Source organism: Rhinatrema bivittatum, chromosome 1, assembly GCF_901001135.1.
Source record: "Rhinatrema bivittatum chromosome 1, aRhiBiv1.1, whole genome shotgun sequence".
NCBI classification, from domain to species: Eukaryota; Metazoa; Chordata; class Amphibia; order Gymnophiona; family Rhinatrematidae; genus Rhinatrema; species Rhinatrema bivittatum.
Genome location: NC_042615.1, coordinates 321,720,054 through 321,732,547, shown reverse-complemented (window position 1 = coordinate 321,732,547; position 12,494 = coordinate 321,720,054). Strand labels below are relative to the sequence as shown.

The window sequence follows — 12,494 nt, the reverse complement described above, 5'->3', positions numbered from 1 at the left end:
CCAGTTTACCAATCTGTCCACCAGTTTGGCCTGTTAAGAGCTAGGTCCTCCAAACCCCTCTGGTTTGATAACCTACACTCCCCCCAGTTACCTCAGATTCTTTAAACTCTTTTTATTTATAACTTTCATTTCATTCATAGCAGAAGTAAAGTTACACAGCATGGGGACTTCGGCACATGCTGGGGAATGTAAGTATTTATGTGCACATCTCTTGGCCAAATTCCAAAACCCACATGCCCTACCCAGACCATGCCCACACCCTGCCCCATTTTAGAAACTTTTCAGATGAGCACACAGTGATTTTACATGCGAATGTGGGTACTTTTGAAATCATAGTCAGCAAATGAGCCTGACTTCTTTGTACATGCCCTAATTAGTGTATGTGCCGGGCTTTTAAAATTCAACTTTTACAGATCAGTACGGAAGCCCTAGTATTTCCAATCAGTTCAGTCCTTGCTAACTCAATATAGTCCAACACAGTGGTATAAAACATATTTAAGGCAACTACTACTTACATCTGACATGGAGAATGGATTGGAAATAAGACAGAAAACAGGTATGATCTTACCTTACCTGACAGATATTTATGATGCTATATGACATCAAGGTCTCAAACATAAACTACATTCTATGCCTTATTACAATTTGTGTGCTTTTATCATGAATATGAGCTCTAGTGTAGGGATGTGCATTCATTTTAAAAACAAATAGTAATCTAAACCAAAGCAGACATTTGCAGTTTGGTTTGTTTTACCCCAAAATGAATGCACAATCCCCCTGATTATCCCAAAAATGTTTAGGTGGATTCATTTTATAAAATAGCGAGCATTATTTGCAAATAGTATGTGCTATTTTCTAAATTAAATAAAAACAAAGCATGAATAAAAGGAAGTCAACAAAACAAAAATATGTTTAAAAAAAAATCCTCAAATGAAAAAAAAGTCCCTGCACTTCCATAATCTCTAGTAGATCATTCAAACTATCAGTCCAGGAGAAAAAATAGAAGAGTATGAACCCTTAAAAATGGAGTTTCTCAGGGGTCAGTACTAACACCAGCACTTCTCACTGTGTATACTTCAGATTTCTCACACATTTCTAAATGATATGTATGTATGTATGCTTCTGATGTTGCCATAGCAACTTAAGAAAAAAAGAAAGGGGTAGAAAAGACACTGAGTATTGATAAGGTACTCAATACTAGGGATGTGCAATCATTTAGGATGAATTAGGAAATTTCAACAAAATTGCCTAATTCATCCTGGTTCGGGGATCCCGAAAACTGAACCAAAATTTCAGGAAAATTTGGTTTTCGGGTTAGTGCGTACTAAAGGGAGTTAGTGCACGCTAACTCCCCATTAGTGCGCGCTAACTTTAAAATGTTAGCGTGCACTAACCTGAAATTTGGGTCCCCTAAATTTCAAAGGCCTGAACCACGGGAAATATGAAATACTCTATTCATTACTAACCATCTTTATCAGTGATGCGTACAGTAAAGCATTAATAAATCAGTATTTTCATTCTTCCATATGGACAACCATGAAACCAACACCATGATTAGCACTGGAGTAGATGAGCACATTTTCATCATGAGAATACTGCAATATATTTGGGAGTCCTATTTGATTGCTTCTTCTTCTACAGATATAATACACAGAATGTCAGTCTTTGCATGATAGATGCCAGAACAGCATGGGGTGCCAACTTCAAAATGCTAAGAAGAACCACACTTCCAATGGTATATGCTAGAGATGTGAATTGTGTGATCGATCGTCTTAACGATCGATTTCGGATGGGAGGGGGAGGGAATCGGATCGTCGCAGTTTGGGTTTTTTAAATATCGTGTAAATCGAAAACCGGCACACTAAAACATCCCTAAAACCCACCCCAACCCTTTAAAATAAATCCCCCACCCTCCCGAACCCCCCAAAATGTCTTAAATTACCTGGGGTCCAGTGGGGGGGAGGGGAAGGGGGAGGGCGGGAAAACCGGCACACTAAAACAAACCTAAAACCCACCCCGACCCTTTACAATAAATCCCCCACCCTCCCGAACCCCCCCAAAATGCCTTAAATTACCTGGGGTCCAGACGAAGGGTCCCGGTGTGATCTTTTACTCTCGGACCTCCGGGTGCATTGTAGAAATGGCACTGGCGCTACCTTTGCCTTGTCATATGACAGGTCAAAGGTAGCGCCGGCGCCATTTTGTTTTTTGTCCCCCGACGCCAGGAGCGTAGGAGATCGCTCCCGGACCCCCGCTGGACCCCCAGGGACTTTTGGCCAGCTTGGGGGGGCCTCTTTACCCCCACAAGACTTGCCAAAAGTCCAGCGGGGGTCTGGGAACGTCTTCCTGCACGCAAATCGTTTTTCCGTACGGAAAAACGATTCGCGGTAGGAGATCGTGGTAGGAGATCGCTCCCTTACGGAAAATGGCGCCATATGGCCGGCGCCATTTTCCGTACGGAAAAACGATTTGCATGCAGGAAGTCGTTCCCGGACCCCCGCTGGACTTTTGGCAAGTCTTGTGGGGGTCAGGAGGCCCCCCCCAAGCTGGCCAAAAGTCCCTGGGGGTCAAATCGTGTTGCCTTACGGCCGGCGCCATTTTGCACAAAATGGCGCCGGCCATAAGGCAACACGATTCGGCTGCAGGAAGTCGTTCCGGACCCCCGCTGGACTTTTGGCAAGTCTTGTGGGGGTCAGGAGGCCCCCCCAAGCTGGCCAAAAGTCCCTGGGGGTCCAGCAGGGGTCCGGGAGCGATCTCCTACCGCAAATCGTTTTTCCGTACGGAAAATGGCGCCGGCCATACGCTGCATGGCCGGCGCCATTTTCCGTACGGAAAAATGATTTGCGTGTAGGAAGTCGTTCCTGGATCCCCGCTGGACTTTTGGCAAGTCTTGTGGGGGTCAGGAGGCCCCCCCAAGCTGGCCAAAAGTCCCTGGGGGTCCAGCGGGGGTCCAGGAGCGATCTCCTACGCTCCTGATGTTGGGGGACAAAAAACAAAATGGCGCCGGCGCTACCTTTGACCTGTCATATGACAAGGCAAAGGTAGCGCTGGCGCCATTTCTACAACGCACCCAGAGCTCCGAGAGTAAAAGATCACACCGGGACCCTTCCTCTGGACCCCAGGTAATTTAAGGCATTTTGGGGGGGTTCGGGAGGGTGGGGGATTTATTTTAAATGGTCAGGGTGGGTTTTAGGGTTGTTTTAGTGTGCCGGTTTTCCCGCCCTCCCCCTTCCCCTCCCCCTTCCCCTGATTTACGATTTTTTGACGATAAATCGGGGGAATTGTTATTGTATCGCGGCTCTAACGATTTTTGACGATTTAAAATATATCGGACAATATTTTAAATCGTCAAAAAACGATTCACATCCCTAGTATATGCTCATGCAAAACATTGTGCTCCAGTCTGCCCATAAGGCATCATTCTACAAACCTTGACACTGTACTTAATAGTGCACCCAGTCTCATAATGGGCTGTACAACCTACACATATACAAAAATGCTTTCAGTACTCTTGGACTTTAAACTAAGACAAATCTTAAATTTACAAATGACAATGAAGAAAAAAAATGACTAAAGCATCTAATTTATGAACTGATGCTCACTGAAGGCCTGAATAAGCAGAAGCCTAAGATTTCAAAGTTATATATGGTTGGTACATGAAGGCCAAAAGTTTCTGGAAAGGACCGAGGATATGGTGAACCTGTTCTATTCTTAAAATGTTTCATGCCAACATCAAATGAGTCCTCCACTGAAATCAGCTACAATAGAAAAGCATGCATTAAACTGAAAAGACTGAGACCTGGATACAGTTGCGTTCAACCCACACTTCAGAAGATTAACATTTTATACAGCCCTCTGAATGTGGTATCTAGCAAACAGCACAGCATTTTACTGAAAGTTGCAGGCTCTCCAAATGATTTATTTTTTTTTTCCCACTGAAGGGGCAATATGTAAACCCCATTAAGTTTCCCTTTGAAAATTTAGGCTAGGAAGACTTGTACCCATAGACTTTCCACCTGGTTATTAGCATGTTATTATTAGTATGTTTTTATTTTGTATGTTATTTTGTATGTTTTTAAATGTACACCGCACTAACAGGCCAACTCTGTAAAGTGCGCTCAGCTGAACATACTGTTTTACCACAGTAGGACATGCATTTTTGATGCACGTCCACTACCACTTATACAGTAAGGGGTTTAGTACATCAAAAACATGTGTCCAACCCTCCCCCCCCAAAAAAAAAAACAAAAAAACTAATAGCACTCATTAGGTGTAAATGCATGTTGATGAGGCTATTAGTTATACACCTGAAAACAAAATGTGCGGCCAAGCTCAGAAATTAACACCTGCACAAAAAATTGTACAGAAAAGCAGAAAAAAACAAAAATGTTTAAAAAAAATGTTTTTAAATGTACCAGCAGTGGGTGACTGGTGGAATAAAATGGCGCCGAGAGGATAGGATGTGGTTTGCAAGAGCTCCTGAGTCGCTTGTGAAAAATTATTTCCTCAAATCTAAATATGCCTCATACGAAGAAAAAGGGGAAGGTGAGGGATGGAGCCTTGATCCCCCTTAAAACCACCATGACACAAACGACAATTAAAGGATTTTGCACTGCTGTGGAGATGGCTTCGGGAGGCCCAATTGCAGCGTCGGAGGAGCAGCAAGCTCTGGTGCTGCTGGGTGAGACATCATTGAGCCCTGGAGCACCGGCAACTCCCTCCCTACCAGCCTTTGCCGGCATGTCTGGGTCGGCCACGAATCCAGAATGGAAGGCGTTCATGGAGAGAGTGGCCCACGAGGCAGGCCCACCTGTGAATATAGCAGGGCATGCCCGAAGCTGAGATTTTATGACCGCTTTGGAGAAGTAAAACATCGGAATATCGGGCGGTTTTTGCGGTTTGCCGCTACATATGCCCTGCCTTTTTCTACCCAATACTTCCTTTTATGCACCATTTCTGATTTCTCCCTATATCTGCTTACTACTTTCAATACTCTTCTTTACAACTGCTCCTAATTGCAATCTAACTGCTCCTCTCCCTTCTGCTTCTGCCCCCTCCTACCACCTCTAATTTAGAATCCTATTTCTTCTTTACCCTTCCCTTATCTCATACCTAATTTTCCTAGAATCCTTATATTTTCCAGCTTTGTTTAACTCAGTTCAGTTAAGCTGCACCTAAATGATTGTCTTGATTTAATTACTCCTACTTGTTTTATGTACAATTACCTATATTTTAGCCATTGTTAAATGTATAATGCTACTAAATGATTGTTTTGATTTAATTACTCCTACTTGTTTTATGTTCAATTACCTATATTTTAACCATTGTTAAATGTATAACGCCCCGGCGTAAGTTCCTGTTCTCTGTACACCGACGTGATATCTCTGATGAGCGGTGGTATATAAAAAATTATAAATAAATAAATAAATACATCAAACTACTCAAGGAAGGAGAAATAAGGAAACATCCCAGGAAATTGAAGAAGTACAGCCTGATTCTGCGGTAAATATGACTGTTAAAACATTTCTGGTTAAACCTATGGTTGTGACATTAGACACATTGTGGAATGCTATATCGCTGCTGGAAAATGCTATTATTTCTTTAACTGCTATGATGAAAGATTCACAGGCTCAATTTAATTCTTTGTCTGGTGGTGGTAGCCTTCTCTGCTAAAATCGAAGAAATGGATTCAAAAGTTACTCAGATGCAAACTATTCAATCAGGCCTAATTCAAGGGGACTCTATATTGGGAAAAAAAAGTGGAAAACTTGGAAAATAATATTATATACCTGAATTTAAGAGTGGTTAACTTTCCTAAGTGCAAAATGATCTCATGGATGGAACAATTTAAGAAATACTTATTAGAGATATTACATCTTTCGACTGAAGCTTTGCCAATCATATCTAAGATCTACTTTTTGCCTGAAACCACTCAGTAGGTGAGAATTTGATTACCAATAATCCAGTGGAATCTGCTGAGACTGTGTCTCTAACAATGAATCTATCAGAGTTTTTGGAGACTTCTTTAGAAAACCATGTGGAAAAAAGAGGAATTTTAATGGTTAATTTCACTTTACCCGCAGATACAGATAATATACTAAGGGCCAGATTTTAAAAGGGTTACATGCATAAGGTACGCGCATAACCCTTTTAAAAACCCCCGGCGCGCGCAAGCCCTGGGATGCGCGTACGTCCCGGGGCTTCGCTAGGGGGACGTGTCGGGTAGTGTGTCGGGGCCGACGCGTCATTCGGGGCGTTCTGGGGGGCGTGTCGGGGGCATGGTGCCGGCCCAGGGGCGTGGCCGAGGCCTCCAAAACGGGTCCCAGGCCGGGGAATCGCGCGCCAGCAGCCCGCTGGCGTGCGTAATTTACGCCTGCTTCTGGCAGGCGTAACTTTTAAAACACAGGTAGGGGGGGGGGGTTTAGATAAGGCCGAGTGGGTGGGTTAGGTAGGGGAAGGGAGGGCAAGGTGCGGGGGGTGGAAGGAAAGTTCCCTCCTAGGCTGCTCCAATTTGTGCACCCCCTTGCGCGCACCGACCCTGGATTTTATAAGATACGCACGGCTACGTGTGTATCTTATAAAATCCTGCGTACTTTTGTTCGCGCGGGCGTAGATTTATAAAATCTACCCCTAAGATTGTTTCTTTGCAATAGGAATGTGTTGTATTTGTGGCAAAAAATGTGGATATATCCAGATATTGCCAGGGTTATACAGCATCATCGAAACATATTTCTTGCATTGTGTCCTAGAGCCCGTCAATTAGGAGCCCAGATTGTTATTAGATTTACAAATAAATGTGTTTTAAAAATGAATAATGTTAGATATGCTTTCATGGAAGCTTCTCAATTAGAAGTATTTTTTAATTCCTTATCTGATCCTAGGGAAGGGACCGATATATTAGCCAGTGCTTAAATACTCCTCAAGTACCTTTTTCCTTATTTTACCTTTTAGAAACAATAGAATTGCTCCATTGTATCTCAGGTAGTGTAGTAAGTAATAAGTGATTCCCGCGTTTTATGTATTTCTTTCAACATTTGACCTTATATATTGCCTGTAACATCTTGGGCATGCCAATTGCTGTCTGTAAAACTTAAAAATTCAATAAAGAAATAATTAAATGTGCCGGATGGTCAGGTTAGGAAAACGGACTCTGTTTTCCTAACCCATGACTGTCAGCAGGTTCGGAAAACCGACGCTCATAAAATAGAGCTTTGCTTTTCAGAACCCGTTGACAGCCACCTCTCCTGGGCCAAGGAGGGAGCTTGGGGCACGTAATCATCCCTATCGCCGCCTTTTAGTGCGATCCTGTATGGATCGCTTACCCAGGAGAGGTGACTGGGCTCTTGTTGGGAGAGTGGGCACTCAACACTGAGTCCCGTTTTCCTGTGAAGCTTACTGTATCGGCAGGTAAGCTGTTTTAGAACATGCTGTATACAAATGGAAGAAATGAAGACTCACTCTTTCCTTCCCTAATCCCAGATGTGCTCCTTTTACCCACAGCTAAAAGTGCATGGGCTTTTTGAGAGGCCATATAATTGTACCCATAGAGGGAAGCGCTATTTTCAGGCTGGGGAATTAACCTGGGTGACTGCTTAGTTACCTGGGCAAATTCCTTTGAATACGGTTCCTACGCACACATGTGTGCTGGATTTTAGTGTTCACATGCGCATGTGCAGGCAGGTGGCCTCCTCCATGCGTGGGGGGGGGGGGGGTGGAATTTTAGAAATATATGTGCGACGAAGCAATTGGTTGATTCCTAGTTTCCTCCCAGTCCGCTCCAATTAAGGAGCTCCAATTAGGGAACTTCCCTATACCTCTTCCTACTCTGCTTCGTTTTTCCCCTCTCCTCCCTGACCCCTAAAACCCATTTCCCTAACTTTTTTTCCTTTATTTCATAACTTACTTCATCTAAATAGATGAAGTAGGTTCCGCGAGCTGGCCAGCTACCGGCATGCCCTACCCTGGGAATCGTCTAATGGCGCTGTCCCGGTCTGCCCTCCTACCCCACTCTTCCCTGCCCAGACCATGCCCCCCACCCAGCTCACCCCTTTTAGCTGGCTGGTCACGTGCATAACTCCCGAATTTTACGTACGATTTTAAAACATGAGTTCATAAATAAGATTTCACTGTTCATTTTTCTGTCTCCTAAAATTTGTAAGCAATACCTACAATGTAATGAGATATTATGTTAATATTGCATTTTGAGAACTTAGCTGTGCCCTTTCATGTTGTTTTAGTGGAGGTTTGATCTCTACTGGTTGTGAATACTTTTAACTATGTAAAATGGTCCTATTGGTAATTATCCTTTTTAATCCTATATAGGAAGAACCATTTGTGATGGTCTCTGAAAATGTTTTGGGGAAACCAAAGAAATATCAGGGCTTCTCCATTGACGTTTTAGATGCCCTGTCAAGTTACTTGGGCTTCAAGTATGAAATCTATGTCTCTCCAGACCATAAATATGGAAGTCCTCAAGAAGATGGGTCTTGGAATGGATTGATAGGAGAATTGTTATTTAAGGTAAGTGTTATGTGGAAAATGTCTCCCATTATTGCTCTTTCCTTTAAATCTACTCTGCTCAGCCAATGAGAAAATATGTTCATATCTCCCTCTCTTCATCTCTGCTGCGTAGACAGATACTGAAAAGTCAACTGCCTTCCAATCAGATTGAAAGAGTGAAACAAACAATGAGTACTTGGACCAAACTAATCACCCAGGTTGGTTGGTTCTTTGATTTGCAGCAGGGCTAATCAAACGGAATCAAACCAAACTTCAAACAGTTGCCAGAATCAGATTATTTTAGGAAAATCTATAAAGCCAGTCTAAACTCTCTCCACACTGGAATATTTCCAAGAGTTTTAATTGAGTTTAGATTTAGCAATTACGAATTGCATTTTTATTATGCAGTGAATTAAGAATTCAATTTTGCTTCAGGGATCAAAAGTTATGTTTGAGGCAAACAAGAGATGAGGAAGATTAAATCCTAATATTTGTTAAAATCCTAAATAAATATTAGCAGCAAGAAAGCTACACAGCAATAATTGCAATGAATGGTTTATAACAGAGATGTGGAGCAGCAAAAATTAAAAATGGAAAACTGTTGGCTCTACCAATAGGCTAGGAGTGTGCCTTGCACAGATGCAATAAAGCTTTTGAGTCAAGAAAAGTTTGACTGCTCTACTCCATCCCTCTTATAATCTGAATTGTATTTGATATGAGTTTATTTCATTTGAGGAAAGCTCTCACCTCTTGAGAATCAACCTGGGAAATGCTTTTTTTTTTTTTCTCTTTTCCCTGCTTTCCTTCACACAGACCAACAGGACAGGCATAAATGGATGTCACTTCAAACTCTAAGCACGCATTATCTAATGGAGGCCATTATTAAGGGTCTGATTTACTAAGGACATTTTTTCCCCATTCTTTGTCTGTGGGGAAAAGAGCTTAGTAAACCAGGCCTTAAGTACACAACTCCCCCCCCTCTCTTTTTTCTTCCTGCATGCATACCAGTCAGATAAGCATACCTCCTAGTTTTCTAAGTTCTAGGAAGAATGCCAAGCTGACAATGACCTGCAGTCACAATGACCTACAGTCACAATGACCCGTATTCCTGTTGGTGCTGTGGTTGGCAGAGAGGCACTTCCTCACAGCACAGCTCTCTTCAATTGTATGCAGAATTCTAGAATTTATAGAGGCTCCCAATGTATATAAAATTCCTTTCAGGCTATCATTTCAGCTACTCCTGTGTTATCTCTACCCTTAGTGCAAGGTGATGGTTAGATTTGTGTGTTAATACTGATATTTCTGGAAAATGTAATGCTAGAATGCCATTTAGGGCATGATTTCATCTCTTTTTGCCTGTCAAGTTACCGTCAGGAGGAAATGCATCATAGTCTGTTCTTTAGCTGACAAAAAGGGCCTGCTTTGAATTACAACCTGACATAGTGACATGTATGAACTTAAAAAAAAAGTTTGCAAAGTAACTTTGTGAAACAGCAAGAAGTTTTGAGTTTGTTTAATCAATTTGTAAACCTTTAAAAAAATAATTAAAAAAAAAACATATACAGATTCCTCAAAATCAGCAACTATGCCTTGAATTTTGAGTTGATTTGAACAATTTGTGGTGATCACAATTGACAGATTCAATTACAAGAACTATGAACTGGAAAATAAATGGCAAATATGCATTGAGTTCAGTCAAAGTTTTACCAAACTATCGTAATTGCCAAGCACACCTGGAAAAAAAATCTGAAAATTCTGATGAATTCAAAACTGGCTGACAATCTGCCTGGTTTGATTTAGATCTTAAATGTTAGCTAATAGGGAATAGACCAGTCCTTTTGACTAACATTGCAAGGTTTCATGTCCTTTGAATTTCTAGTAGTAAAATAGCAGTATGACACAGATCTGTGAGTAAGATATTATTTCCTTTCCGCTAGACCAAGAATTGAACTATTTCCTCTTCAGAGCAGGAAGGAAGGAATGTAAACATAGAAAACACACACAAAAATGAGAATAAGGAATATATAAACCCTTTCCTATTTGTAACCATGGGTATCTCTGTGTTAGCAAGTTATGAGTGTATTACACAAGATAGAACAAGGAAGAAAGAAGTATGCTTATGCATGAATTTTCTAATGCTTTTCAATTTGACCCTGTTGAAAATTGTCTTATCTTTATTGGTTCAAGGTCATTTTCAATATGTTAGGACCATTCTCTATCTCCCCCATGTTTGGACTTGCTTGGTTAAATTGCTTAGTAGAAATTATAATGCCATCAGATGAATAGACAGACAGAAGGACTGAATCAGTTCCCTAAGGGCTTATTCATAGGAAATGAAATACTAGGGATGTGCTTTCATTTGAAATGACATAGACAATGTCATCAAAGGGCAAACAAAATGATAAAGAGGATGAAATGATTCCTCTATAAGGAAAAGCTAAAGAAGTTAGGGCTCTTCAGCTTGGAGAAGAGACAGCTGAGTGGAGGCATGATAGAGGTCTATAAAATCAGTGAAGTTATTAGGTGATACAAAAAAGGAAAAAAACATTTTATTTACTCAATGCATAATTACACTCTAGAATTTGTTGCCAGAAGATGTGGTGAAAGCTGTTAAGCTAAGTTTAAAAAAGGTTTGGACAAGTTTCTGGAAGAAAGGTCCACAAACCATTATTAAAGTAGACTTGGGGAAATCCAATTTGTATCTCTGGGATAAGCAGCACAGAATCTATCAACTTTTTCGGATCCTGACAGGTAATTGTGATCTGGATTGGCCACTAGGGATGTGCATTTATTTAAAATGAAACAGCAAAAATGTGACAAATATGGATAATTCATTTCGTTTTAAACTAATTATTTTGGCCTAGGTCTAGGCCTAAAGCTGGAACCATGCCGAGGGCATAGGCTGAAGCCCAAAGCAGGGGCAGCATCCTAGGCCTGAGCGCGATGTTGAGGTCTCGGCGGAGACCCAGGCTGATGCTGGGGCCTTGGCCAACCCCCCCCCCCCCCCAAAAAAAAAAGAACTTACCTTATCCATCGGGTATGCAAAGAAGGCCAGCTCCTGATCCCAGGGCCTAGGCCTAGAACCAGGCCCGATGCTGCGACTTGACCCGGAGACAGGGTCCCAATGCCAGGGCCTTAGCCTAGGCTGGGGACCAGACCAGGCCTGACACTGCAACCCGACCTGGAGACCGTCCCACAGCCAGGGCCGAGACCCAGGCCAGATGCCACAAACCGGCCCAGAGGCCAGATCCCAATGCCTGGACCTCAGCCTTGGCTGGGGCCCAGACACAGGCCTGATGCCTTGACCCAGCCTGGAGGCCTGGTCACTATGCTGGGCCTGGGCCTAGGCCTAAACCCATGCCCAATGCTGGGGCCTCGGCTAGGAGGTCAGGTCCTGATGCCTGGTACCATGTCCCAGAGTCTGCCATGGTCTTGGAGCCCCTTCATTGTTTTCTTCTTCTTCTATACTTGCAAGCCAAATGATGCCGTCCAATGGATTTGCGCTGGAATTAACTCCGGCACATTCACCTCGGTGGATGGCGCCATTTTGATTTATGGCAACGTGTGCGGCACTGTTATACATCCAAATTGCACCATATGCTGGGGTGAATGTGCTGGAGTTAATTAACTCAGGGCGACCCCAGTGGATGGTGTCATTTGGCTTGCAAGTGCTGAAGAATGAAGAAGATGAAGAAGAGGCTCTGAGGCCTGGGCTCTGAGCCCTGGGCCTGACCCTGAGCAAGGCATAGGTGTCGGGACCAAGACTCCTGGCTGAGGACCCGGCCCTGGCATCAGGATCTGGCCACTAGGTCAGGTTGTGGCATCAGGCCTGAGTCTGGGCTGAGGCACCAGCGTCAGGACCTGGTCTTGGGCCTGGGTCCCAGGCCTAAGCCCTGGTGTTGGGACTCAGACTTCAGGTCAGGTCACGGTATCGTGCCTGGGTCTAGGCCAAGGCTCTGGCATTGGGACTCGGCCTCGGGCCTAATCCAGGCCCT

General features: G+C 43.0%; 1 protein-coding gene across 1 annotated transcript in view; it reads left to right on the top strand.

Annotated features, from left to right (window-relative positions):
- Window positions 1-12,494, top strand: part of GRID2 (glutamate ionotropic receptor delta type subunit 2) — a 2,300,191-nt gene that overhangs the window by 1,635,486 nt on the left and 652,211 nt on the right. Inside the window, exon 10 of the mRNA XM_029609341.1 lies at window positions 8,323-8,520. Coding sequence (XP_029465201.1) covers window positions 8,323-8,520 — 198 coding nt within the window. The remainder of the gene's footprint in view (window positions 1-8,322; window positions 8,521-12,494) is intronic.